Source organism: Camelus dromedarius, chromosome 6, assembly GCF_036321535.1.
Source record: "Camelus dromedarius isolate mCamDro1 chromosome 6, mCamDro1.pat, whole genome shotgun sequence".
NCBI lineage: Eukaryota > Metazoa > Chordata > Mammalia > Artiodactyla > Camelidae > Camelus > Camelus dromedarius.
In genome coordinates, this window is record NC_087441.1 from 30,279,641 (window position 1) to 30,304,305 (window position 24,665).

The 24,665-nt window shown below is 34.2% G+C and overlaps 1 protein-coding gene across 1 annotated transcript in view; it reads right to left on the reverse strand.

Moving 5' to 3' along the window:
* Positions 1–21,701, reverse strand: part of LAMA2 (laminin subunit alpha 2) — a 520,519-nt gene extending 498,818 nt beyond the window's left edge. Inside the window, exon 1 of the mRNA XM_031456303.2 lies at positions 21,499–21,701. Coding sequence (XP_031312163.2) covers positions 21,499–21,616 — 118 coding nt within the window. The 5' untranslated portion in view covers positions 21,617–21,701. The remainder of the gene's footprint in view (positions 1–21,498) is intronic.
* Between the last annotated feature and the right edge of the window lie 2,964 nt (positions 21,702–24,665).

Here is a 24,665-nt window from a genome sequence, read left to right on the forward strand (position 1 = left end):
ATATGAATACCAAATTTAAGAACACATTTTAGGTACTATAAATTAAAATATAATTATGTTCAATAGTCCATAAATTCAAGAATAACTAACCCATGTTCAATTATCAGACTGCTTTAGAGACTATGCTACCTTCACCTTAAGGCTCAAGTATAAGAATTATCTTAAGACTCCTCAAAATGAAGGTGTCCATGAAAGCTGATTTTGTTATCTAGCTAGGTGGTACATCTTTAAAACTAAAACAAATAAAGTAAAATAAAAATAAAGCAAATTATTTTTTGAAGTGAGAACTACTGCAAAATTAGACATGCTTGAGACTGGACTGGGATGTACACGGCCCAGAAGCTATGGTGAACTGAAGCAAGTATTGCATACAAATATTATGAAGGATTACATGGCTAAATTATATAGGTCAGCTCTTATCATGAGCAGTATTTCTTTGTCACCCACTTCACATTTGTTTGCAAATTTAACATTCACCCTCCAAATGAGCATGCATATATTTTCTAAGGTGCAAAAACAAATGCACCTAAAGACTATTTAAACAGCATTTATCTCCCTATTTACACAGGAAGCCAATAGGCACAAACCACTGGTTTGAAGTATCTAATATAACATCCACAAAACATGTGGCTTTTGGGAGCTGTGACAATTAAGCAACTGAAACAAACATTGAGCCATATAGAGCTATTTTTAAAATAAAAATAAAATCTCTTTCTATTCTGCCGTAACTATGTAGGTCGGAAATTATTGTGGTTAACAACCTTGAGGAAAGAAAGGATGAAGGAGTTAGCTTTCCTCTTCTCTTCCAACTTTCTCTTCCATTTCCCCACAGTCCCTTTTTTATCTTTCTAATTTTGATCGAGGTTTGCCATATATTTGTACCCACAGCAGAGAAGGACAGCCACAATTTACAGCACCCACACTCACTCTCAGAGGATACCTAAAACTTTGGCTGTGATATTAAAAACATATATAGTCTACATAACAGATAAATTTTCCCTTTCCTTGCACATAAACCTCAATTATAAACTCATTTAATTTAGATTAACTATGTGCTGAGGTAATTTCATTACATAAAATTATGTTTATGCCTGGTATATTTTGACTATATTTTATTGTTAATAAGCATGGGTAATCTGCTCCGAGAGCTTAATTCTGATTGCTCTATTACTGCTGCTCTAAAATATAGTGTAGACAACAACCACAAATCAGATTCCAGAGGTAGAAGAAGTACAGTAACTTTAGTTATTATATCTCAATAAGCTACATGTGCACAATTTTAAAAGGAATTTTCTATTAAAATACCTCTCGTTAAATAATAAGTGAAACTAACTTATTAAGGTCATCTAAACGACTGAGGTGAAGAGATAGCTTAAGTTCCTGTGGCTGTTATCCAATGTGAAAAGCAGCCCGGGTAGAGTAAAACTGATCTTTTTTTCATATGAATGTGTCATTTAAAGAAAAAGTACACCAGTCATACAAAGCATGATAATAACTGGTTAAATCAATGATGGCATGTCTTTTTCTTTGGCTAGAGTCATCAAATTTGAAAAGTTACTAAAAAAGTGAAATTTGTAAGTTAAAAAACTCTCCAGCCACTTAGCAATGCTAACATGCTCACATAGTGATGACCTTTCTCACACCTTCCAGACTTCACCCGACCTCACCTTTAGTTTTCATAACCTCTCCGAGTAGATACATTTTCAAAATTTAATTTTGAGCTTCCCTTTCTCTCATTGCAAACTAACCTGTTTCCTTACAAAATAGTAACCCTAAACTTCATCCTTTGCTCTCCTAGTTCATCAATTCTGTTTAACTTACTGCCTCTCTGAACAGACATACCCCATAACTCACTCTTCCCTCTCAGGAACTGCTCTTTTCCTCATCTGCCCATTAAAATTCTTCTCTCCTGTTAGGCTCAGCTAAATTCCATCTTCTCTGTGAAACTGTCTCTACTCCTATGAGACAGAACTCTTTCTACTTTTAAAATATTTTAAATAAATTTATTAAACCCCTTTCCACCTACATACTTCCTGTATTAATTTCATTGTATATACACATTTAGTTTTCTTCTCTACTTACAAAATTCTTGCAGGAAAAAAATATGTCTTGCACATCTTTGTACGTATTATATAGAAAACCTTTTCTGACTCATAGCAAATGTTCAACAAACTTATATTTAATGAATAAATTGGGATTTATCTTTTCCCATTAATATTATTATCATTGCTTTACGCATGACCATAGTACATAAAAGCAATTAGATAAGACAGCCAATAACCTACTTTAAAAGTTGAACAAAGCATTTTACTCTGTTTTGTATGCCTATGTAGAATTTTAAGAAATGTTAAATTTACCAGAAAGCCTCCTAAAGAATAAAATCTTCCCAAATAGAGCAAGTTTTTTTTCTTTATTTTTTATAATTTTTCTAAACAAAAGAGAAAGAAAGAAGTAAATAGAAAAATGATCAATTACAATATCATTCCTTATCCCAAAATTTAGCCTACCAAACATTTATGTTTCTGGAAGTAATAAATATCACTAGTTTAAGATAATGTCTTTTGTTTTAGAAAAGTAAAACAATACAACCACTTTGGAAAATATCTTTCCCATTCTTATAAAATTAAAAGTATATTTACCATGCAACCCAGTAATTCCACTCCTAGATAAATATGAGCAGTAAAAACATATGTCCATAGAAAGACCTGTACATGACTCATATACAGTAAATTTATTCATAATAGCTAAAAACTGAAAACTGTCTAAAAGTCATCAATAGGTGTTAAATTTAAAATTGAGACATTCATACATTGGAAATTCTTAGCAATTAAAAGAAACAAAATATTGATGAACACAAAAATGTGGAATTTTTTCAGACCTTAGGCTGAGCGAAAGAAGGCAGACACAAAACATACATAGTTGGTGATTCATATAAAGGAAATTCTAGAAGAGATGAAACTAACCAGATAAGAGGTTGTGGGACTGAAAAGAGCAAGCAGGGTCTTTTTGGGAAAGTGGGATATTCTATTTCTCGACCAGGGTGATAGTTACATTTGTCAAAGGTCATCTAAAGGTACTTCTGTGTGAATTTTATTTTCTATGTAAATTATACTTCAAAAAAAGTTGTTAAAAAAGAGATTATGCCTTTATGTCATATTGTAAATATTTCACAGTCCATATGAGTTTCATTTTCTCAGTCTAATTCTCTAGAATGGTTACCATAATACCAATCCCCAGGGATCTCAGGAATAGTAGAAATAAAGTGAATAAAATGTCTTATTGGTCTTACCCCTTTGCTAGAATAGAAAAACAGTTAAAGCTTGTGAAAGCTAAATGGAAATGAGGTTCAAATTCAACAAATTATATTTTCCAAAGAAACTTCATTACACACATCTACATAAATGCATGTAATGTAGATAATTATCAAAATACATATCAGAAAGCAATAGTGTTTTAACTGTAAGAAGGCATTTCTACCAGGGTTCTAAATAATGGTTACCATGAAGGTTGGTTTTGGAAATAAAGTTGCTTTATCTGACTTAATAGTTATACTACAGGAAACCATGACCCAGAATATTAAGTATAGATAGATTTCAAAAATTATTTGGTTTCTAGAACTTTGCAGCAGCATTCAGATGAGTACCTCTCAACCAATTTCCAACTAAAACTATAAAATAGTCTATTATTTCATTTACCTCATTAATTCCTTCATCAATTAAAATTTGCATACAAGCAAAAGAAAAACATGTCTTGGGAAAGAGACTTTATTCTGTTAACTCCCACACATATACAAGAAGGCTAATCTTAAACAGCTGTCTTTTTCTTTAACTAAATTAACAATGCTTATTATATTCTGGCTTCCAGATGCAGAACAACATGTTTCACGTTAATATGCCTAGTTTCTGACCTGGCAATAATGCTAAGGAACTCAGCAGGAAATCTGGCCTCCAGATACTGTTATCTTGGGAGATAAAGACAAAGGAACGATTCTCTCAATTACTTTATTGTGGAATTAAAACTGTTCATCTAAACTGTTGTCAAAGCATCTTTATTCCAAATCTGTTAACGTAAGTTACAAACAGGATGCCCCAAACCAAGCTGGAAAACTAAGGCTGTGGGTGGCATAATGATGAAATATAAAGCTGTCTCTTGAGGTAGCTACTAACTCTTACTAACTCTGTGACCCTTTTCTCCCCACAGAAAGAACAGAAAGAGTGGAAAGAAGAGGACATGTGGTAAGGTTTAAGCACAGATGTGGCAGGTGATCTTGACCTGGATGAATTTAAAATGTTCCTCCCATCAATCTGAACTGCACAGGTGTGTCCTAGGCTTTGATCCTCTCTGGGTCTCAAACCCTTGAGGAAATGGTTCTACAATTAATGGCTTTAAGACTATTCTAGGGCAATTCCCCCTTTGGTTCTGGCACTCTAAGGACCTCTCTGACCTAAAAAAGGGATTACTTGCAGCTGGATGCCTACATCTGAGATTTTCTAGGGTGAAAGATGAAGAGATTCCAACACCAGGCCTCTTAGAACCAAAGTCCATTGTCTTTGTCACCTGCTTCAGCCCAACCTCCTTTTCCCCCAGCCTCCACAGCAATAGCACTGCCATCAAATCCCAGAAACATGTATCCAGATGAAAGATCCTATTCTCACCAAGCTTTTTCCCCTGAGCTTGAAACAAAAGAAATATTTTAATTTCACTCTTTAAAAGAGAAAGGCGTTCTCAGCACTATGTAAAATACTTAGTTTTCTACAATAGCTTTCATAATATAAGTATAGAATAAAAGAAAGTTACAGGAGAAAGCTACAATTACAGCTTAAGATCCACAAAGGCTTTATAAAGACTTACTGTTAAAGAAAACTTCCACGAATATATTTATAATCCGTAAGTTTTATCTCATTTTTATCCAATAGTTGCAAATACACTAAGAAATATTTTCAAGTGATTTCAGAAAGGAAAAAAAAAAAAGCCACCATGAAATCTAGCAATGGAGTTTAAAAGAATTCTTCCATACAACAACTATGTAAATCAATAGTAGTTTCTTTGAAATAGAATTGAAAGCACACATAATGCATTTTAATGCAGAGTGTACAAAGACAGTAAGATCTATAATTTTACTAAATGTCAACGTTACTGTAGCCCACTTATTGTGGAGTCGGATATAATGAAACTCCATTTATAGTGAAGTAGAATGGAAGTTTAAAATTACGTCAATGTAATATAATGCACAAAATATAATTCCAGTAATGGTGAATATCTTATTACAAAGAAATCTTGGTGAAATGATGAGTTCACTGTAACTCTCCAATATCTCTCAAAGGGATGTTCAAAATAACATTAGAATTTAACACCAATATTTTACTCAGTGAATTATAATAAATTCAGTTTAAAATTCTCTAATATATGAAACCATATACAAGTCTATCAAGAAAGATGGAAAATACATGTGTATGAATGTAAAACAGTATACTATGCATATTCTAAGTTGTGTCTGGTCATATTCATGAATAGAATGTAAACAATGAATTAAACACTTCAGTTATGGAAGGGGTAAGAATTATTTTAAAGACACAGATAAAATGAATGGAGTACATGAGAAAGCAACCTTTTTTGACTGAATAAAAAAAAAAGTTATAGATTATCCAGAGTCAATTTTAAAAACGCATAACCCTACCCTGCTTTAATATTGTTACAATGCTGCAATTTTCATACTATATTTCTCCTTTTAAAAAACTGCTACTTTCTATATTAGAAAGAAGAATTTATATGGAACTGAAATGCATGCCTGGGATTTAGAAAATCTGCGATTCTACTTCTATCCATTCTTATTTTTATCAAGCTACGCTATTCATTTTAAGTACTGACCCACTCCCTCTCCCACTTTACTCCAATTGTAGGAATACTCTGATATATATAACACTATACTCAAATGTTTTGTGTAGAGGCATAGAGTTGGTGATAAAACAATAAAACATCCTAGACACCAGATGCTACACAAATGTAAGCATATGATAGCAGCATGGTGGAAAAGGGGGCTGTAATTAAAGCCATCAGAAAGGATTTGATTTTATCTCTCCATGGAAATCATAACTATATTATATAGTTACTTTAATTTAGAAAATTAGTTTATAGGATCTTCTCTATTTGAAAACTATACTAGCTAATTGCTGAAGAGAAATTTTTAAAGTGTTTAATATTAACTCCCATTTGTAGTAGAATATTTAACTTGAAAGAAATTTGCTAGTATGCTAATAATTCTATGGACTGCAGTTTCATTATTTCATTTATATTGTCTTTTCAATAACTTTACTCTTTATTTATCTATGAAGACTACATACCAAGAGAATAAAAATTAGAGTGGCATGCCACTTTTCTATTCCCTTTAATAAATTCTCACTTGAAAATGTTGCCATGACCTGGTGAGTCCATGCAGAATTCAATCTCCAGTGCTCCAATTGGTATTAAAAAGAAAACACATCTAACTTCAACACAAATTTCTTCCCCTCCCACACTCTCAGCTCATAAACACATAACTTAAGCAAGAAAACCAAGAAAAAAACCAAGTATACAATATGATGAATATCTTTACACCCCATATAATGATATATGGGATAAAGTGACAGCATTCATCAGACACAGGTGGATTCATCACTGAGGACGTGGAGGAAATGAGTATTGAACTCCACTTTGAAAGTAGAAGAGAATGTCAGGTGATCAAAAGTAGGGAGTGCTGAGGAAAGGGGGTGGTTTCTTGATGGTATGAAGAGCTCAGTAAAGGCATAGAGGGTGAAAATTATCTTTTTGAAAAAAAAATTACAGATTAATTAGGAAAAAGTAAAGAGGGAATCTTTTCCAAGTGGTGAGCATGGAAAGTGTGGAGGAGTTAAAAAGGAAACTGGGGGGGAAAGCCTTGAACAGTAGTGTCTATCATATATTTAATCATAGCTGGTAAACTCTTAGAAGCATCACTAATATTTAAATATTTAATTGGAACACCATGTTTTAGCATTCCGTGATCTTACAACTTTCCTTCATGTCTTGGCAAATTCTATTTTTGGTTCCCTTTTCTGTACTTGAGTAAAAATTTTAACTGTCTACTTTGGATTGCATCATATTCTTAATAATCTCTATGCTTTCCTACAAGTTAGCTCTCCTTTTTCTATTATTTCATCATTCAGTATTCATTGTTACCACTTTCTGTGCCAGCATCTAGGCTATGCAGAGAATAAAGTTGTAACAAAACAAAATCAGCTCTGCCTTGCCTAACATTAGAGTTCCATTTTTGAAATAAGGAGAATACAGGTACCATGTCTCTTGAACTGCAAATTTCTTTTATTAATTCTAAAAGATCACCATTTTTATTGTTAACTCCAAAAAGAGACCACACTTAGGAGTACAGTACATTAATTATTTGAAATATTGTGGAGTCCTGGTGAATATTTTTAAAAAGCACTTTTCTTCAGAAATAAAAAAGACTACAGCGATATCTAAAAAAAAAAAATACACACACAAAAGAAAAATGGAAACAGATGCCAATCAAGTCACCGTATGTGAGTTATCTATATTCTATCCCTAGAATTTACACCTTGAATGGACATTTAAATCTTACGTATTATAATTCTCATCAAAAAAGGTCTCACATATAGAAAAGTTCTGACTAAGCCAAGAAATACACAATCCTCATCCAAAGCTTAAAAATTGCTCAGTTTTTACTGGAATATTCTTAGGAAAAAAAATTTTATGTATATGTATATCTCAGAGGCAAAATAATGTATTCTAAAATATTTCTAAAATATTGTATTTATCACCTAAGTGCTATTTATAAGCATATCTTGTATCTGTGCAAACTATCTTTCGGTATTTGTGGAAATGTATATCTTATAAAAATATTCATTCAAATTATGAAAGCATTAGGAAAAATAGTACATGTACAAAAATTTTCAAAGGTTAACTCTTTTGATCTGAATAAAAAAAGTGGCTTCATTCATTTATAATTTTTTTATTGTGTGCCTACCATATGCCAGACTGGAGACAAGACATAATATAATAAATACAAATAAAAGACAAAAGTCTAATCATTGTGAAACTTTCCTTATTAATTTCGAACAGTTACATAGCTGAACATCTTGAAAGAACTAATTAATTGTATGCCCTTCTAGCTCCCTAAAATACCAACAGCTCTTGAAGTATGTCCGAAATAAGACTGGATTGGTCTTTTAAATTATTACATAATTGAAAATCATAAACAGGACAGAGTCATTAAATACAATTTTGACCTAATCTATGGAATTATTATCAAAAGAGTCTAAACACAGTCATTCATTAATTTAAAAGAAAAAAAGTATGGATCTCCTAGGATCTGGAAATGGCCTGAGAGAGGAATATTTTGTACAAAGGAATGAATATCTAAAGATAAAATTTCAAATCCTAGATAGATAAGGAACTTTAGAATAGTGTTGCTTTCTCAGCACATCTTAGGTAGCACCTGTCAGGAAGCCCACGGATAAATCAGTCCTTGAAAGTTGAGTGAAAAACATTTTGTACAAGCTTGGGGGAGATAATAAAGAGAAATGAAAAAGTATTTTAAAGTATTTTTAAATATACCATTGTTTACAAATAAAGTACATCTAGATCTATCTCAAAACCAATAAAGATAGGATATGCATTTTAATATTTCCTTTCCAGACCAATTAATTTTTTCTGTTAATGGGAGGCATGTGGCAAAAAGGAAAAAAAAAATGGAAAGATGATGGGCCATGGTTCTCAATATAGGAGAACGAAATGTATTAAAAACCACTGGGAAAGAAAAAAATCAAAGAGAGGGGTGGAGAAAAACTTCATAAACCAACAATGCCTTTGGCCAAACCTATCATTTGTTGTGATAATGAGCAGCATTATTAATGATATTATTTTTATGGCACATTTTATTTAACCCTTATAACAACCCCAAGAGGTAGATTTGAACATTGGGTTCTCACTTTTTTTAGATGGAAATTGAGTCTCAGATAGTCAAATGACCATTCTATAGGTTAAGCTCATAGCTTTAGCAAAGGCTGAAGGCAAAATTTGTATCCTGGAGTTCCAGTCACAAATCCAGTAATTTTTTTAATGTACCAGAATGAAAAATTGGATAGTTGTTAAACATGTTAAACATGATTGAAACTTTTGGGGTAGGAAAGGGCCTATAGGAAGAATTTTGTTTAACTTTTTTTTTCAAATTCTGATGTTTCCAAGTATAGAAAAGTAGGTTTCCCTAGAGATCTGTTGGGATTATATGATTTCCTGAGGTAGATTTTGCTTTTGCTTTTGTTTTTCTCCAGAAATTTATCATTAGATTTAATACACAGGTAGACACACTAAAAATTCTCCCTATTCAGGTTGGTATTAAAAAAGTGTGCCAAGACTTTTTTTTTTTTTACCTTAGTAAGTAGAGAGAGTACAAAATAGAGGTTCTATATTGAGAGCTTTTCTACAATCCTATTATACTTTCCACTGAAGGCCATCCTGAAATTATGTTCCACTGGGTGTCAAACATGCTGAATTGTCATCTTTACCCATGCAGATGTTAGTAACAACATGTGCTTCATAGGCTGAAATAATAACTAATCTTTATGAAGCACTTACTATGTGCCATACATTTTTCCAACACATTATATACATTAAAATAACTCTTAAAAACAAATCCTTTAAAAATTCTTCAAAAAACAATTCCAAAAAAATGTTTATTATATATTTGAAATATAAATAACCACAAAGCATTGCTAAAATTTCCATTCTGTTGCCTGTTTAAATCATGTCTCACATTAAGCTACTAACATAACTATTAGCTAATTATAGGACTTTGTGCTTCTTCGTATCTCTGTTACTGACTTGTCATGGACCTTGATAGAATCCGTCAATCTCTCTGCAGTGACATAAATAGTTTACTATCTATAATCTCTTAGGATGTACTCAACAAAACTTTTAGAGTGTTTGGCTCTTAAGCAAAAGGGATGTCATATGCACTACAATTAACATTTTTGAGCTTTGTGATCAAACAATAAAAGAGAAAGAAGAAACTAGCTAATTTTTACTGATCAGTTGCCAAATATTTTCATATATATTATCTAGCTTAATTCTACTTTAATTTAAAGGAAATCTAAACTCTGTTGACTCAGTATTTTGCTCTCAGTATGAAAAATGATAGCTTGGCTGTGAATCCAATTCTTTTCCTCTCCCAAGTCTATATTTTTCCTACTATTCAAAGTTATCTCTAAAGTGGAGGAATGTATACAGAAATTAAAGACATAAAGAAATATATGTTAATAAGAATATTTTTGTTAAGTTAAGCCATGAAGTTCAGAATAGGAAACTAATCCAACACAAATTCCAATTAAAATAGAATTCGTACATTTGTGTTTTCAAGTATATGAGCAAATACCTTCATAAACAATCTCTGCAGAGTTCGGTGTACCACAGTGTTGGGGAAAAAAAATGCCGCTTTAAGCCAGAGAATTTCTTGGCACCAATACAGTTTTTAGACTTAATTCTTTTTTCTTGAGGGCTTTTGAAAATTCACATTTATTGAAGCCCTAACAGATGCTCCATGTTTTATATTCATTGTTTTATATACTCCTCACAACAAACCAATGAGGTGAAGTAGCGACTTGAAATGACAATCTCACTACTTTGTGTTTTCCTTCATATTTTCAGTCTCATTCACTAATTGAAAACAGAATAGCAGGCAATAAACCAGAAAATTGGGGTAGCTACACAAGCTTTTGGAAAAAATAGATTTGATGTGGCAAACTCTTCTAACCTTATTTCCCCTTTAGAATAGGACTTTATATGTTACAAGCAACATAAAAAGGGTTACACCTTAGAGTTTTAACAGTGCAGCTATGGCGTGGAAAAATATAATGATTCCATTTACAATTTAGTGGTCCATAATAATTTATCAAGGCAACTACACTTTTCTGCAAATTCAATTTTTAGACTCCCTTATTCTAGATTTTTGTTTATAAAATTGAAAATCTAATGATTAAAAAAATCAAATAGCAATGTATAAAATATGCTAATTAGGTAATTGTGAGAGGGTTAAACTACAAATAGTACATACATACATACCAGTGCCACACATACAGACCTACACATATACATCCTCAAACTCTAGAAGTCTTACAAAATTTTCCATCTTAACTGAGAGATTCAACTTCAAATGGAACTCTAAATCCTTTCATGAAGCTGCTAGTGTTCTACACTTCTTCAGATGGAATTTTGAAATTAACTCTACTCTGATTCTTAGGTATATCTGTTTGACTTTTACTCCTTTCATTCACTGACATACACAGTGATTTTTTTTTAAAGAATTTATTATATAATAAATATCATTATGTTTCTAGTCTGCTAAAGTAATTTCTATAAGGAGACTTCAGAAAAGAAAATAATCAATTAATACCTTCTTATTGTCTAATATCCAGTAATCCGAATTTGAAGAATTTAAAGACTAAAATTTGATGAATACTTTTAAATTTATACATAATTTTAAGTAATATATGTGTGTATGCCTGCACAGTTTTAAGTAGTGTGTGTGTGTTTAAATGAAAAAGTTTTAAAGACTAACATTTTATATTTCTTATTCTTTCATAATACCTAATGAATCTCTGGTTTCAAATTAGACAACTAACATAAGTTAGAAATGAAGATATAATTTTTTAAGGTATTTTACAGAAGATAAAGAAGGACTTAAAACTCCAAAAGAGATGACAACTTAGGATCCATAAAATAAGGAGCAGGAACATACTCTAATTTCTCTAAAACTAGCATTGGGACATGCATTTGTCCTTGACAAATTTCTAGACATCTATTCTTCTATAAAATAAGGATAATTATATTAACCAACTAAAACCTTTTGCTATGTAAATGAATACATTAACGCTCACAATGCACTATATACTATTAAGCCAGCCTAAAGCATCTGGCCTTGGAAATGCAGTTAAAGGAAGTGCTGTGGGTAAGTGCACAACCCGGTGGCCAATTTAGAGGACCATTCAAGGAGAGACATCCTTGACATTGCACAAGATGCCCTTCCCAAGTGCCAGGCAGGAAATAGTTGCTCAGGTCTTCATCATTCAGAATTTACATAGATTAACTTGCTATTTGAACTAGACTAGGCCTGCTACAGAAGGCCAGTGTTATGAGTAATAAACCACTAATAGATTGTCCTCTATGGTCTTTTTCTACATGTCATGTGCCCAAATAGGATAAAGCTCCCATGTTAAAATCCACATTCAAGATGACTGGAAAAACACTGTTGTGTCTTTTTAATTTTTTTTTAAATTCATATTATAGATCTTTGTCAAGCAACCATCAAGCTTTAAACTCATCATATAAGTTTAGATTATACCTCAAAACTATCTTTAGATAGTAATTATCAGAGGTTTTCCTAAGAAGAAAGATTTAAGTGAAGTTTTGTCTTTCCTACCTTCTAAAAAGTTGTATTTGTTAGAATCATGTTTTTGAAAACCATGTTGTATTCACAATCAGGATACTAAAGGAAACAAGAAAAAAGAAGGAAGGGAAACAGGGAGAGAAGGAAGAAATGAAGGAGAGACAAAAGAGAAAGAAGAAGCAGGGAGAGGAAGAAAGGGAGGGAAGAAGGAAAGGGAAAGAGAGGGAGGGAAGCTATGCAATTTTCTTCACCTACATTTGTTCTAAATCATAGAATTTAATCAGACCAAAATTGCTTTACTTTATTCCAAAGGTTTCTGCAAGGCTTACAGAGATCTTTAAAGAAGTTATAAAAATCAAACAGATAATAGAATAAGTTTCTGAATGGGAAAACATTTCAAAATCCATTTCGTAAGAGTCATCAGATCAAAACATCATTGTGTGATTTTTAACAACAGTATCTAAACTTTAGCTCTGATACTGAAATGAATAATAAAAAAGAGAGCTCCAAGGTGTATATATATACATATATATATATATATGTCCATATAGGGTTATGAATAATTAATTTTGTTTGTTAATAATTTGTTCTAATGTGCATATTAGTTGAAAATACTCTAAGAAATCTATGGCATATTTCTAAGAACATGGGGGCAAAATAAAAGGATATGTAAAAATTCCTTGCATTTATGTAGTTTTGAGGTATTGATATTCTTTTAATAATGGAATGGAAATGAGATGGCGAAAGACAAAAAATAAAATAGAAGCTTTACAAAGATGCATCTGAGCATTCTGATGATAAGATTGTTGAGGTGGAATACCCTGGAATGGAGTCACCTAAACATACTGTATGAGTGAAAGGTTTGGGGCAGGAGATGAATCTAAAATAATCCTACATTTGTATTATTTATCTAATCTGATGGATTAAAACCTGCATGAGATAAGATATATTAATTACTATTTAATTCATTCATTTAATTCTGCTCAAAACTCTTCAATATCATTCTTTTCACTTAGACTAAAAGGCAAAATCTTTACAATGATTCTGTCCCCCATACTTCTCTAAGCCTTCTGATTGTGTCTTAGACCTTAGAACAACTAGTGATAAAAAAAAAGACTCAGAACTATGAGAAAGTATCTTCTGTAGCTAAAAACTTAAAAAAGAAACCACAACGAGACGGGTAAGAGGGGCAGACTTCAATATAATCAGGTCCCATATCCTCCTCGGTGGGCAACCCACAAACTGGAGAACAATTATATTGCAGAGGTTCTCCCATGGAAGTGAGAGCTCTGAGACCCACATCAGGCTCCCCAGCCTGGGGATCTGGCACTGGGAAGAAGAGTCCCCAGAGTGTTACGCTTTGAAGGCCAATGGGGCTTGATTACAGAGCTCCAGGGGACTGCAGGAATCAGAGACAATAAGCTTAAGGGTCGCACAGAACATCTCACACTTGCTGGGATCAAGGACAAAAGCAGTAATTTCACAGGAGGCTGGATCAGACTTACCCGCTAGGCTTGGGGGTCTCCTGGAGAGGCGTAGGGTGGCTGTGGCTCACCCTGAGGGCATGGACACAGCGGTGGCCATTCAGAGGTGTTAGTCTGAATGAACTCTCCTTCCAGAAAGCTTACATCTTGCTTGTATGTTAGCACCCACTGAGACTTGACCTCATACAATAGCCTATAGGCAGCAGAACTGGGACACATCAGGCCAAACAAGTAACTAGATGGGGACATATCCCCATCCATCAGCAGATATTGCCTAAGGCTAACCCCACAGCTGCCTCTAGACACACCCTTATACATGACTCTGCCCACCAGAGGGCCAATACCCAGCTCTACTCACCAGTGGGCAGGCACCAGCCTCTCCCACGAGGAAGCTTGCACCAGCCACTAGACCAGCCTCACCCACCTAGAAAACTTTTATCTCACAACCTGCAAAACAAGCCCACAAACACAGGCCAGAAACTACCCTGGGACCAGCTGGCCATAGGCCCCTGGGACAAGAGGGAAGTACACTGCTGGGATGCACAGGACATCTTCTACAGAGGGCCACTTCTCCAAGGTCGAAAAACGTAACTAATCTGCATAAAAACACAAATAGAAATCTGGACAAAATGCGGCAGCAGAGGAATATGTTCCAGGCAAAGGCACAAGATAAAATCCTAGAAGAAGAAATAAGTGATGAGGAGATAGGCAATCTACCCAAGAAAGAGTTCAGAGTAATGATTATGAAGATTATCAGAGAGCTCAGGAAGAGAACAGATACATAGAGCAAAGTTCATAGAATAGAGTTATAAAGTATAAAACAACCAACCAGAGTTGAAGAATACAATTACTGAAATGAATAATACACTAGAAGGAACCAACAATAGACTAAATGAGGCAGAAGAATGGATCAGTGAGCTAGAAGACAGAGTAGTGGAAAGCACAACTGCAGAACAGAAAAAAGAATGAAAAGAAATGAAGACAGTTTAAGAGATCTCTGGGACAATATGAAGCACACTAACATTCTCACTAGATGGATCCCAGAAGGAGAAGAAAGAAAGAAATGATCCAAGAAATATTTGAAGAGATAATAGCTGAAAACTTCCCTAACCTTGGGAAGGAAACAGTCACCCAAGTCCAGGAAGCTCAGAGAGTCCCATACAGAATTAACCCAAAGAAGAGCACACCAAGACATATTATAATTAAAATGTCAAAAATTAAAGATAAGGAGAGAATATTAAAAGCATTAAGGGAAAAGCAACAAATAACATACAAAGGAACTCCTGTAAGACTATCTGCTGAATTTTCAGCAAAAACTCTGCAGGCCAGACAGGAGTCTCATGAAATATGTAAAATGATGAAAGGAGGAAACCGACAACCAAGAATACTCTATCCAGCAAGACTCTCATTCAGATTTGATGGAGAAATCAAAAGTTTTGCAAACAAGCAAAGCTAAAAGAATTCAGCACCATGAAACCAGCTTTGTGACAAATGCCAAAGGAAACTCTCTAGGCAGAAAAGAAAAGGCTGCAACTAGAAACAAGAAAATTACAAAATGGAAAAGCTCACAGGTAAAGGCAAACTTATAGTAAAGCTAGGAAATCATTCTCACACAAACTAGAAGGATGAGTAAAAGACATTAGTAGTAAAATCATCCGTTTCCATAATAAGCAGTCAAAAGACATACAAAAAAATGTAAAATGTGACATCAAAAACCGTAATCATGAAAGGAGAAGAGTACAAATGCAGGGTACTTAGAATACTTTCGAAAATAAAAGATGAGCAACTTAAAATATCACATATACATACGGAGTGTTATACCAAAACCTTATGGTAAACACAAACCAAAAATCTATAATAGATATACATACAAACAAGAAAAAGGAATGCAAACATAACACTAAAGAGAGTCACCAAATCACAAGAGAAGAGAACAAAAGAAGAAAAGGAAGAGGAAGACCTACTAAAACAAATCCAAAACAACTAAAATAGCAATCAACCTGCACTCCTAGAAGTTCTGACACCTCTTACCCTGCTGTATTTGTCCAGAAATCCATCACCCACTACATTCCACACAATATCAGTATTTATTATATTACTTATTCATTCTATATTTATCATATTTCTGTCTCCTCAACTAGAATATAAACGCCACAAGAAAAGAGATTTTTTTTTTTTTGGTCTCTTTTATTCACTGAACACATTCATTCAATAACCACATTCCAATACACACAGGCCCAATCCCATCAATTTCCTGCACAAATTCTGGCTTTCGAACTCAGTCTTACCAATGAGTACAGACCAGAATTAGTCTTCTTTCTGTCTACCTGGCATACACTGAGCCTGGTATGAGTCTTGAGAACTGTGTGCTGATCTAATTCTGTCTTTCCCTAACCTCTACCTTGTTTTCTCATTCACTGCCACTAGGCTTTTGCCTTAGTTCCCACTTAGCTACCCACTTCGAAGCTGTGATTCTACACAAATCCCAAACCCCAATCGTCCATATTAAAAGCTGAACAGTTTGGTCACTGACAAAGTTTTATTCTTGAACTTTTCCAGTCTCCAGCTGCTAAGTAAGGACCTACTGCAAACTGGACAGATGACCTGGAGTCACCAGTTTTTTGGGTTTTTTTTAATTACCCTCTCAGAAAGTCTCCCAGCCATGTTCTACCCACATGACAGAATCCTACTGGAGAGCTAATGTTTACTGGACTCAGGTGTCCATTTGATACATCCTTTGGATTCTATACTTTAGCCACCCCACTAATCTTGTTATGTACAGGCTAGGTTGAAGTTACTTTTCTCTATTCTGAACTCATAAATCTCAATTCCTCCTCTTTCATTGTGGCCCAGAATTGTGGTCCCATAATTCTGAAGCAGATTATGAAGGGAGATGTGAGACCTTATGGAAAATTTAAGTGAATTTCTTTTCATTCTGCTAAATCTATTTGAATTAAAAGAAGGAACAGTGATTCAGTCTTAGTGGTCTATGTTGAAAAGTCCAGAACACTAGTCATTGTCGATGAGTAATCAGTATTTATGAAATGTATGAATAGAAAAATAGTGATAATGATCTGCTTTAGATAAATGGGGATGGAGAAAACACTGGAATGTGAAATCTGCTAAAAGGTAAACTTGTTTTAAGTCATAGCTATTGCAATATAGTTGAAAGGTGTTAAGAATTCCAAATTCTACTACTTCAGAAATTCTTATTTAACTAAATCCCTCCCATAAAATATAAACTCATGTTTTTCTTATGCAGTCATATCTGGGTAGAACACTTGGGACATCTATTTGAGTTTTTAAATAATTATATCTAAGGAAGGTAAAAAGTATAGTTATGACAGTGTAGGTGACAGTTAACCCATCTTTCAGGAACTCAAGTAACTGAAGTGAATTAAGAAAGAATTGGCAGAGCATGTACAATTTTTTCATAATCCCTAGCAAATCTTGGTATAGATTCAGTTCATCACTTTGCAGGAAATCTTAGAATAGAAAATTTTTAGGAATAAGATAGATTAGCAATTTACATATACTGATGTGAGATTAAAAATATAAAGTGCATATCATTTTTTAAAATTCTAATACATCCATATAATATAATAGTCAATGTTGAATATGTTCTTATTCTTAGCCATACATTTCATCTGTTATAATTCATTTTTATTAAATTATTAGGCCAGTATGTAGTGAAAAAGTCAACAAGTTACATACGGAGTAAAGAAATAACCAAAAAAAAAAAATCAGTTCCAGGTTTATGACCACAATAAATCCCCTGAAAAGTTCTCAGGTAATTTATAGTGTTCTCACATTTTATAGCACAGGATGTTTTAGAACATGCAATTGATGGGAATGTGGAAATTCTGCATTAAATTTTTAAATATTCTTGCCAAACATGAGTGAGGATTGTCTCAAATATGTTTTTATTTTAAATCCCAGAGGACATCTAAAAACACATTTATATTCACTTAATATTTTCTTGACATTTTCTAAGAATTCAGAAGTTCAAATACAAGTATGCATTCTGAAAACAATAGATGTAATACTAGAATCTTGGACTTGGAAAAGGACTGGAGACTTCATGAGTTTTAACTTCCTCTCTGTAGAGGCATTCCATACTCAATCATCTCTGACAAGTTGCACATCTGATCACTGCATGAATATTTCCAAAAGCTAAATGCTCTAACACAACCCAGTTGCTTCTGAATAGCTCAGAAGAGGGAAGGGTAGGGAGAGGGAGGAGGCTTCCTCTCATTTTATTTAACCCAAATCTTCCTCTTTGTCCTAATCTTCCATAGATCCAAGTTCAGACTTTAGAAAGAATATGTTAGTCTCTCTTCCAGGTAACAACACTTCCAAAAATTTGAGGATACCTTTTATGATTTCCTAAATCTTTCTCCAAATTAACAATGTTTACATGGAATAGTCCTCCTCTGAAAATCTTTTCAGACCCCTAACTTCTGCTCTCCCTCCTCTGAATTTACATCCATTTGTCAGTGAAGCACCCAAATGTGTTCTAAACAAATAAATCTATCTGCTTCTAAGTTTTTTTTAATAAAAGTGAGCTAACTTTTCTGTCACCATATCATACTACTTGTTCACGTTGAACTTGCTGTAATTCAGACTACCTTTTTCATCCTGTCTTTGTACTCATTCCTGTACATATAAAGGACACAACAAATTTCCAGAAGAAGACAAAATGAAATTATTTAACATCTGGATACAAATAATAAAACCAATTCCACATAGGTTCTGTTCATGGGTCAGGCTATAAAGACCTTTAAAATTCCTGTATCTGTTATTCACCAGTTTAGCCATCTGAATCAATTTTGGCTCATCTGAAGTTGTCATAAGCTTGGATTTTATGTCTTCCATCAAGCCATTACCAAGACAAATTGACATAAGGAAATCTTTGTCACACGCCTAGAGTCTTCTTTGTGGATTGACCCTGTCTACTATGTAATAGTCGATGGAAAGAATCTATTTTCAGTCAGTTGCAATTTACCATTACACATCCAATTCCACGTATTATTAACACAAATATCAGGAAAAGATTTTATCTACTGCTTGATGAAATGCAGAAACACTTTGACTACATCATTTTTCTATTTTGTCAATCTTAAATTTAGTTAAGGAATTTCCTTGGAATATCATTCTTGCTGAGTCAATGCTATTCATACTACAATTCAGTATGTTCTAGAAACTACATAAAATGGTTGCTTCATGTCAACATTATTAATAAATTGGCACCACACTATACGGGAAAACAGAACTCATTCTAAACAATTAATTTTTGGCCAAGAAGGTTAGTGCTAGTATAACTGAAAAGAGAAAATTGATGATAGCCAAGAAAACACCTCTTTAATCAAACTCATATCAGATCATGTTCACTGAGAGCTTGCTTTAACAGAACAACACTGAAAAGGAAACATGGCCTCAAAAAATTAAATGGAAAGAAATCTTGGTACTATAAAAAAGGAACTTTAGCATACAGTGCCCTTTAGCATAAAGCAATACTAGAAGTGCTCTTAGTTGTTTAAAATTAAGTTATTATCAGTTGCATGAACTTAAGTCAAAGCTAAGTCTCAGGTTTTAAATTTGTCCAACAATAATAATAATGACTAGAGGTGAAATAAGTTTATGTATACAAAGCATTTTTAAATTATAAAGCACTACACAAATTTAAGGTATTATGAAATATATTTTATATAGAATTTTAATATTAATATGTTTTACCCATTTATCTTTGAGCTAGTCTTTTAATATACTGCAAATAATCTATAAAATATACAGTAATAGATTCTAGAGTGTAGAATATAGCAGTCTGTAGCAGATTATATTTATTTTGCATAGAATTACTTATTGCGTATAACGCTCAAGTGATCTCTCAACCGAATGGCAGTATAAAATCTCCCTTCTATTTACTTCATCTTGTGCCTAGATCATAGAAATCAGAGTTAATTTTATCTCAAATAAAACTGGGGTGGGGAGAGAGAATAAGAGTATAAGGGGATGGGGGGCACGCTAGGGAAAATTGTCAGGAGCCCACTTGATCCCTGCTCTGCATGCTTTGGCTTCTGCCCACTCCAAGTGAACAGAGAATTGCTGATCCTCGACTCTTCACTCCCAGCTGCCTAACAGTATTAAAGTATTGTGTATTGTTAAAGCATATCATATAACTGAGCAAAGTTAATATTTAAAAGTAGTATTTAAAAAAAATCAGTTGCCAAAGATATTCTCAAAATCACTGTTTCAGAAATTCTATTAATTAAGCCACATTGACCCCATTTTACTTCTCAGATAAGGAAAAGCAAAAATAGAAGAAGACAAAATTTATATAGTGAACCTAAGGTCATTTTTATTCTAGGAATTTTAATCAGGGAGTTATCATTATAGCAAAGAGCTTAAGGGTATTTTTTCTACTCCTTTTAAAATAAAATAGTACTGCTAGAAATACTAGATTATAAGCAGAAAAACTATCAGAACTGTTAGACATAGCTTTATTCCAGTTAACTAAAAGAGGGATGAGTGTATTTCAAAATTTTGGCAGATTCAGCCTCATGAAAACTTCCAAAAGCAACTAATCTCCAGATTTTGTACTCTTAGGGTAACTATTTTGATATTTGAAATCAAACCTCAGATATTTCTTAAAAGCTTTTTTACTTTGATACATGTTTTCCAACTTACAGAAATGTTTGCTGAAATACTGCATTATAAATTTTTTTAACGCTGCATATGTGCTTTTTGTAAAATTCATGATCATAGAGTAACTCTTCAAAGTCTCCCAAGAGTTTCAGAAATGATGATATGCATACAAACATTAAGATGCTCTGATGAGAATATTTTGAGTTACATTAAGTACAACTGTCTTCCAAAGTCCCATGACGTGTGTATCTGGTCACTGTGGTATTAATTAAAATACAGATGACATAGAGCTCTCATCTACATTTAAGCAAGGGGAGACACTTCATTATAATAAAGTAGGATACCTAAACTAGGATGTGGGTAAAGAAAAGATGAGGCTGGAGGCGCCACTGCCAGGAAAACAAACAAACAGGAAAAGAAAAAGAAAAAAAAAAAAGGAAAAAAACACCCACATACTTAATGCTTTTACAAACCCTGTTCAAAGAGTTGGAAACAAAGTCCCTTAAAATAAAAAAGATGTATCAGCTGCCCTCCATAAAGCTCCAAGATGAACCACAGCTTGGGAAACCTTTCTCTGTAGGGATAGAGTCTGATTTGGAGAAACTTTTTTTAAATGTTTAAGTGGTTAAAAGTTTGTCTATCGTAAAGATTTTGAAAATCAATTTGCAGGACGTATAGTGATAACAAGACCTCTCAGAAACGACTGAAAGATGAAAAGCGTTTCGTGTTATTTAGGGGGAGGCTGGCTGTTCGCCCCTACACGGTGAACTCCGGGGGTTGAAAGTGAACTTGTAACAAGTTTACCCCCTGTCGCCCCAAAGCGCGCTCCCCTAGTGCAAAGCAAGAAGGCGGTGCCTGAACAGCAACTTCGAGAAGAAGGGACCGAGCACCGAGGGGCCCCAACGGTGTAACCTGGAGCCCGTGCCTCCACTGTACCTCTTTGCTGATGCGCCGGTGGCTGCCGCCGCTGCTGCTGCTGCGGGCGCTGCGCTTGGCCTCCCCCGAGGCCCCCGCTGAGCAGCAGGACCACGAGGACCCCGGCGGCTCCAGGCATTGCGGTAGCCCTGCGGGGATCCACTTCTCAGGAGCTGGAGGAGTCGCTGCCGCCCTGTCCCCTGCCCTGGCTTGGGCTGAGTGAGCAGCAGCTGCTGGGTAAGAGGAGGAGACAGCCCCCACCGGTTTTGGCTCGGCCGCCGCGGGAGGGTGGGGGTAGAAAGAGGACACTCCCTCCCCCTCCCCCTTCCCGGGCCCTCGCCCCACGGACGTCCCGCACGCGCTCTTAAAGGGTCCTCGGTGGAAAAGGCCTCTCCTTACAGCGGTCCTTCCCTCTGCGAAGGGACTGGCTTGCTCTGTTGGCTAAACTTCTTTTAAATTAAAGGAAGTAATTGATATGAAAGCACTTTGTGATCTAAAAAATCCCTCCATAAGAAAAGCATTATTTGTGGGAAATCTGCACAAGTAGGATCTTTACCGAAGCTGAGTAGATGTACCTCCTGAGAAAGGCCTGGCAAAGTTGTGTGAGAGCACTGTGTATCCAGGGGATCCACATTAGTGACAAGACTGTCCAAAAGGCCTGGATGACTGAGAAGTTACGAGGAGGCCAAAGGTGCTGAAGTAAACGGATATCCCTCAGTGTTATCCATCTTCCCTAGTTTTATCAGTATTAGTGCTAGGAAACTTTTTTTTCTTTTCTGTATAAGTTGCAAAATGGAGTCTGGCCCAGGCCTTAAGAATAAGACTGTGATCTCTGCTGTCAACTTTGTTTGATTCGACATAGGAAAAAATACAAAATTATTTAACCAAAATTAAGATACAAAACCAGTACTATCAGAGCTAATTTTGTTTCAGATAAACTTAATTGAGGTACATCTACACAAAATAAATGCATCCACTTGCTATGTTTAAAAAATATAGGCATCCATTTGACAATTAACCCAATTAATATATAGTCTATTTCTATCATTCCCCCAGTTTCCTTCTTGCCCTTTTGCAGTAATTCCCCCATTACCACTACCCCTAGAAACAGGCAACCACTGATCTTTTGTCACTATAGATTATTTTAACTGTTTACAAATTTTATATAAAAGTTTAGCTGTTGACAAATTTTATACAAATTAAATAATAAAATCATTGTCTTTTGTGTCTCATTTTTAACAGTGCAATGTTTTGGTGGTATAACCATGTTGTTGCTTCATTCCAATAGTGTATTCCTTTTCGTTGCTGAATAGTATTCTATTATATGTATATATCACAATTTGCTTATACATTTACCTGTTGAAGTACATTTGGATTGTTTCAGTTTTGAGCTATTAAGAATAAAGCTGCTATGAATATTTGAATACAGTGTTTGTGTAGACATATGCTTATATTCCTCAATTCCTGAGAGTGATATTATTGGGGGTTTTCGTGCATATGTAATGATAATACTATAAAACTGTTTTACAATATGGTTATATTATTTTAAATTTCCCCAGTAGTCTATGAGACTTCCAGATGCTCTGCATTTTTGCCAACACCTAATATTATTTATTTTTAGTGACTCTAGTGGTTGCATGGTAAAATCTCACTGGCATTATCATTTACATTTCTCTGGTAATGCTGAAAATGTATTCATGGGCTTACTAGGCATTTCTATGACTTTTGTGAAATGTCTGTTCAGATCTTATGTTCATTTTTTTCTAATTGTTTAATTTGTCATATTATTATTAAGTTATAAGATTTAAATATATATTCTGGAGAAAAATCCTTTGTCAAATATACTTGATATAGGACATTTGTTCTCAGCCTGTGGCTTGACTCTTCAGTTTCTCAACTGCTGCTGGAGGAGGTTATCGGGAGAACGAGACTGCTGGTTGACCTACTAACTGGATCCAAGCAACTGGAGGCTCCTCGCTCCCTTCCCTATCCTTGGAAAGTGCATTCCCTCCCTGCCTTCCCTCCACTAGAAGCTGCCTCAAGGACACACCCTTGAAATAGTAATGTGTTGCTGGGATCATCTGGATAGCACATGTGACTGAACCAGGCTAAGGCCTCCGTATAAACTTTTAAGATTCTAGCAGGTGGGTGCGGAGATCTATGCATCTTGCAGCCGCACAAGACAAGCCTTCCATGTAAATTCCTTTGCTTGTTAAATCTGCCACCTACAAGTCCTAAGTGGTTTACCTTTTTCTTCAGTCTCTCCTTGCTCTCCATGTACATATAAGTGTGCCAGTTTGTAAGCCAACATCTGCTTTAGCAGAACAGAAGTGCTTAATTCTGATTAAGTTCAATTTATTTAGATTTTTCATTTATGCTTAATAGTTTTTGTGTCCCATTTCAGAAATTTTTACTTCAAATTTGTGAATATTATCTTCTCTATTTTTCCTAGAGACTTCATAGGCTTGGGTTTATGATTTATTGCTGTTTGCTGTGAAGTAAAGACCTTAGATAAGGGCCTTTTTTTTTAAAAAAATGCAGATATCCATTCATTTTAGTACCATTGGTTGAGAGAATTATTATTTTCCCATCTGATTACTCTGGCCCTTTTTTCATAAGTCAATTAATCATACGTGGGCCTATTTTTGGACTCTCTTTTCATATATCCAAATATATATAGGATATTTTATGCCAATATCACTATCTTAATTACTACAGATTTATAGTAACCTCAAAGTTAAGTAATGTAAATACTACAATTTTTTTAACAAACTAAATTCTTTTGTCTATTCTAGATCTATTGCATTTCCATGCAATTATTAAAGCCAGCTTGTCAGTTTCTAATCCCAGAAATAATGTAGTAAGGAGTTTGACTGCAATTGGGTTCAATATATAGATAAATTTGGGAGGACATTGATATTTTAGCAGTTGTGTGCCTTCCAATCTGTAAATATAGATGTTTCCATTTATTCACATCTTCAATATTATAAGCATTGCTTTGTGGTTTTCAATTTGTATGTGTTCAACAGACTTCCTAAAATTTACCTCTTAATGTTTCATGTTTTTGGGTGCTATCATAAACAGTACTTTTAAATTTAATTTTTCATGCTGTTAGTAATACAAGTGATTTTGATTACATATACTGGATCTAGAAAAACTGTTAAAATCACTTCAAGTCGCTCATATGT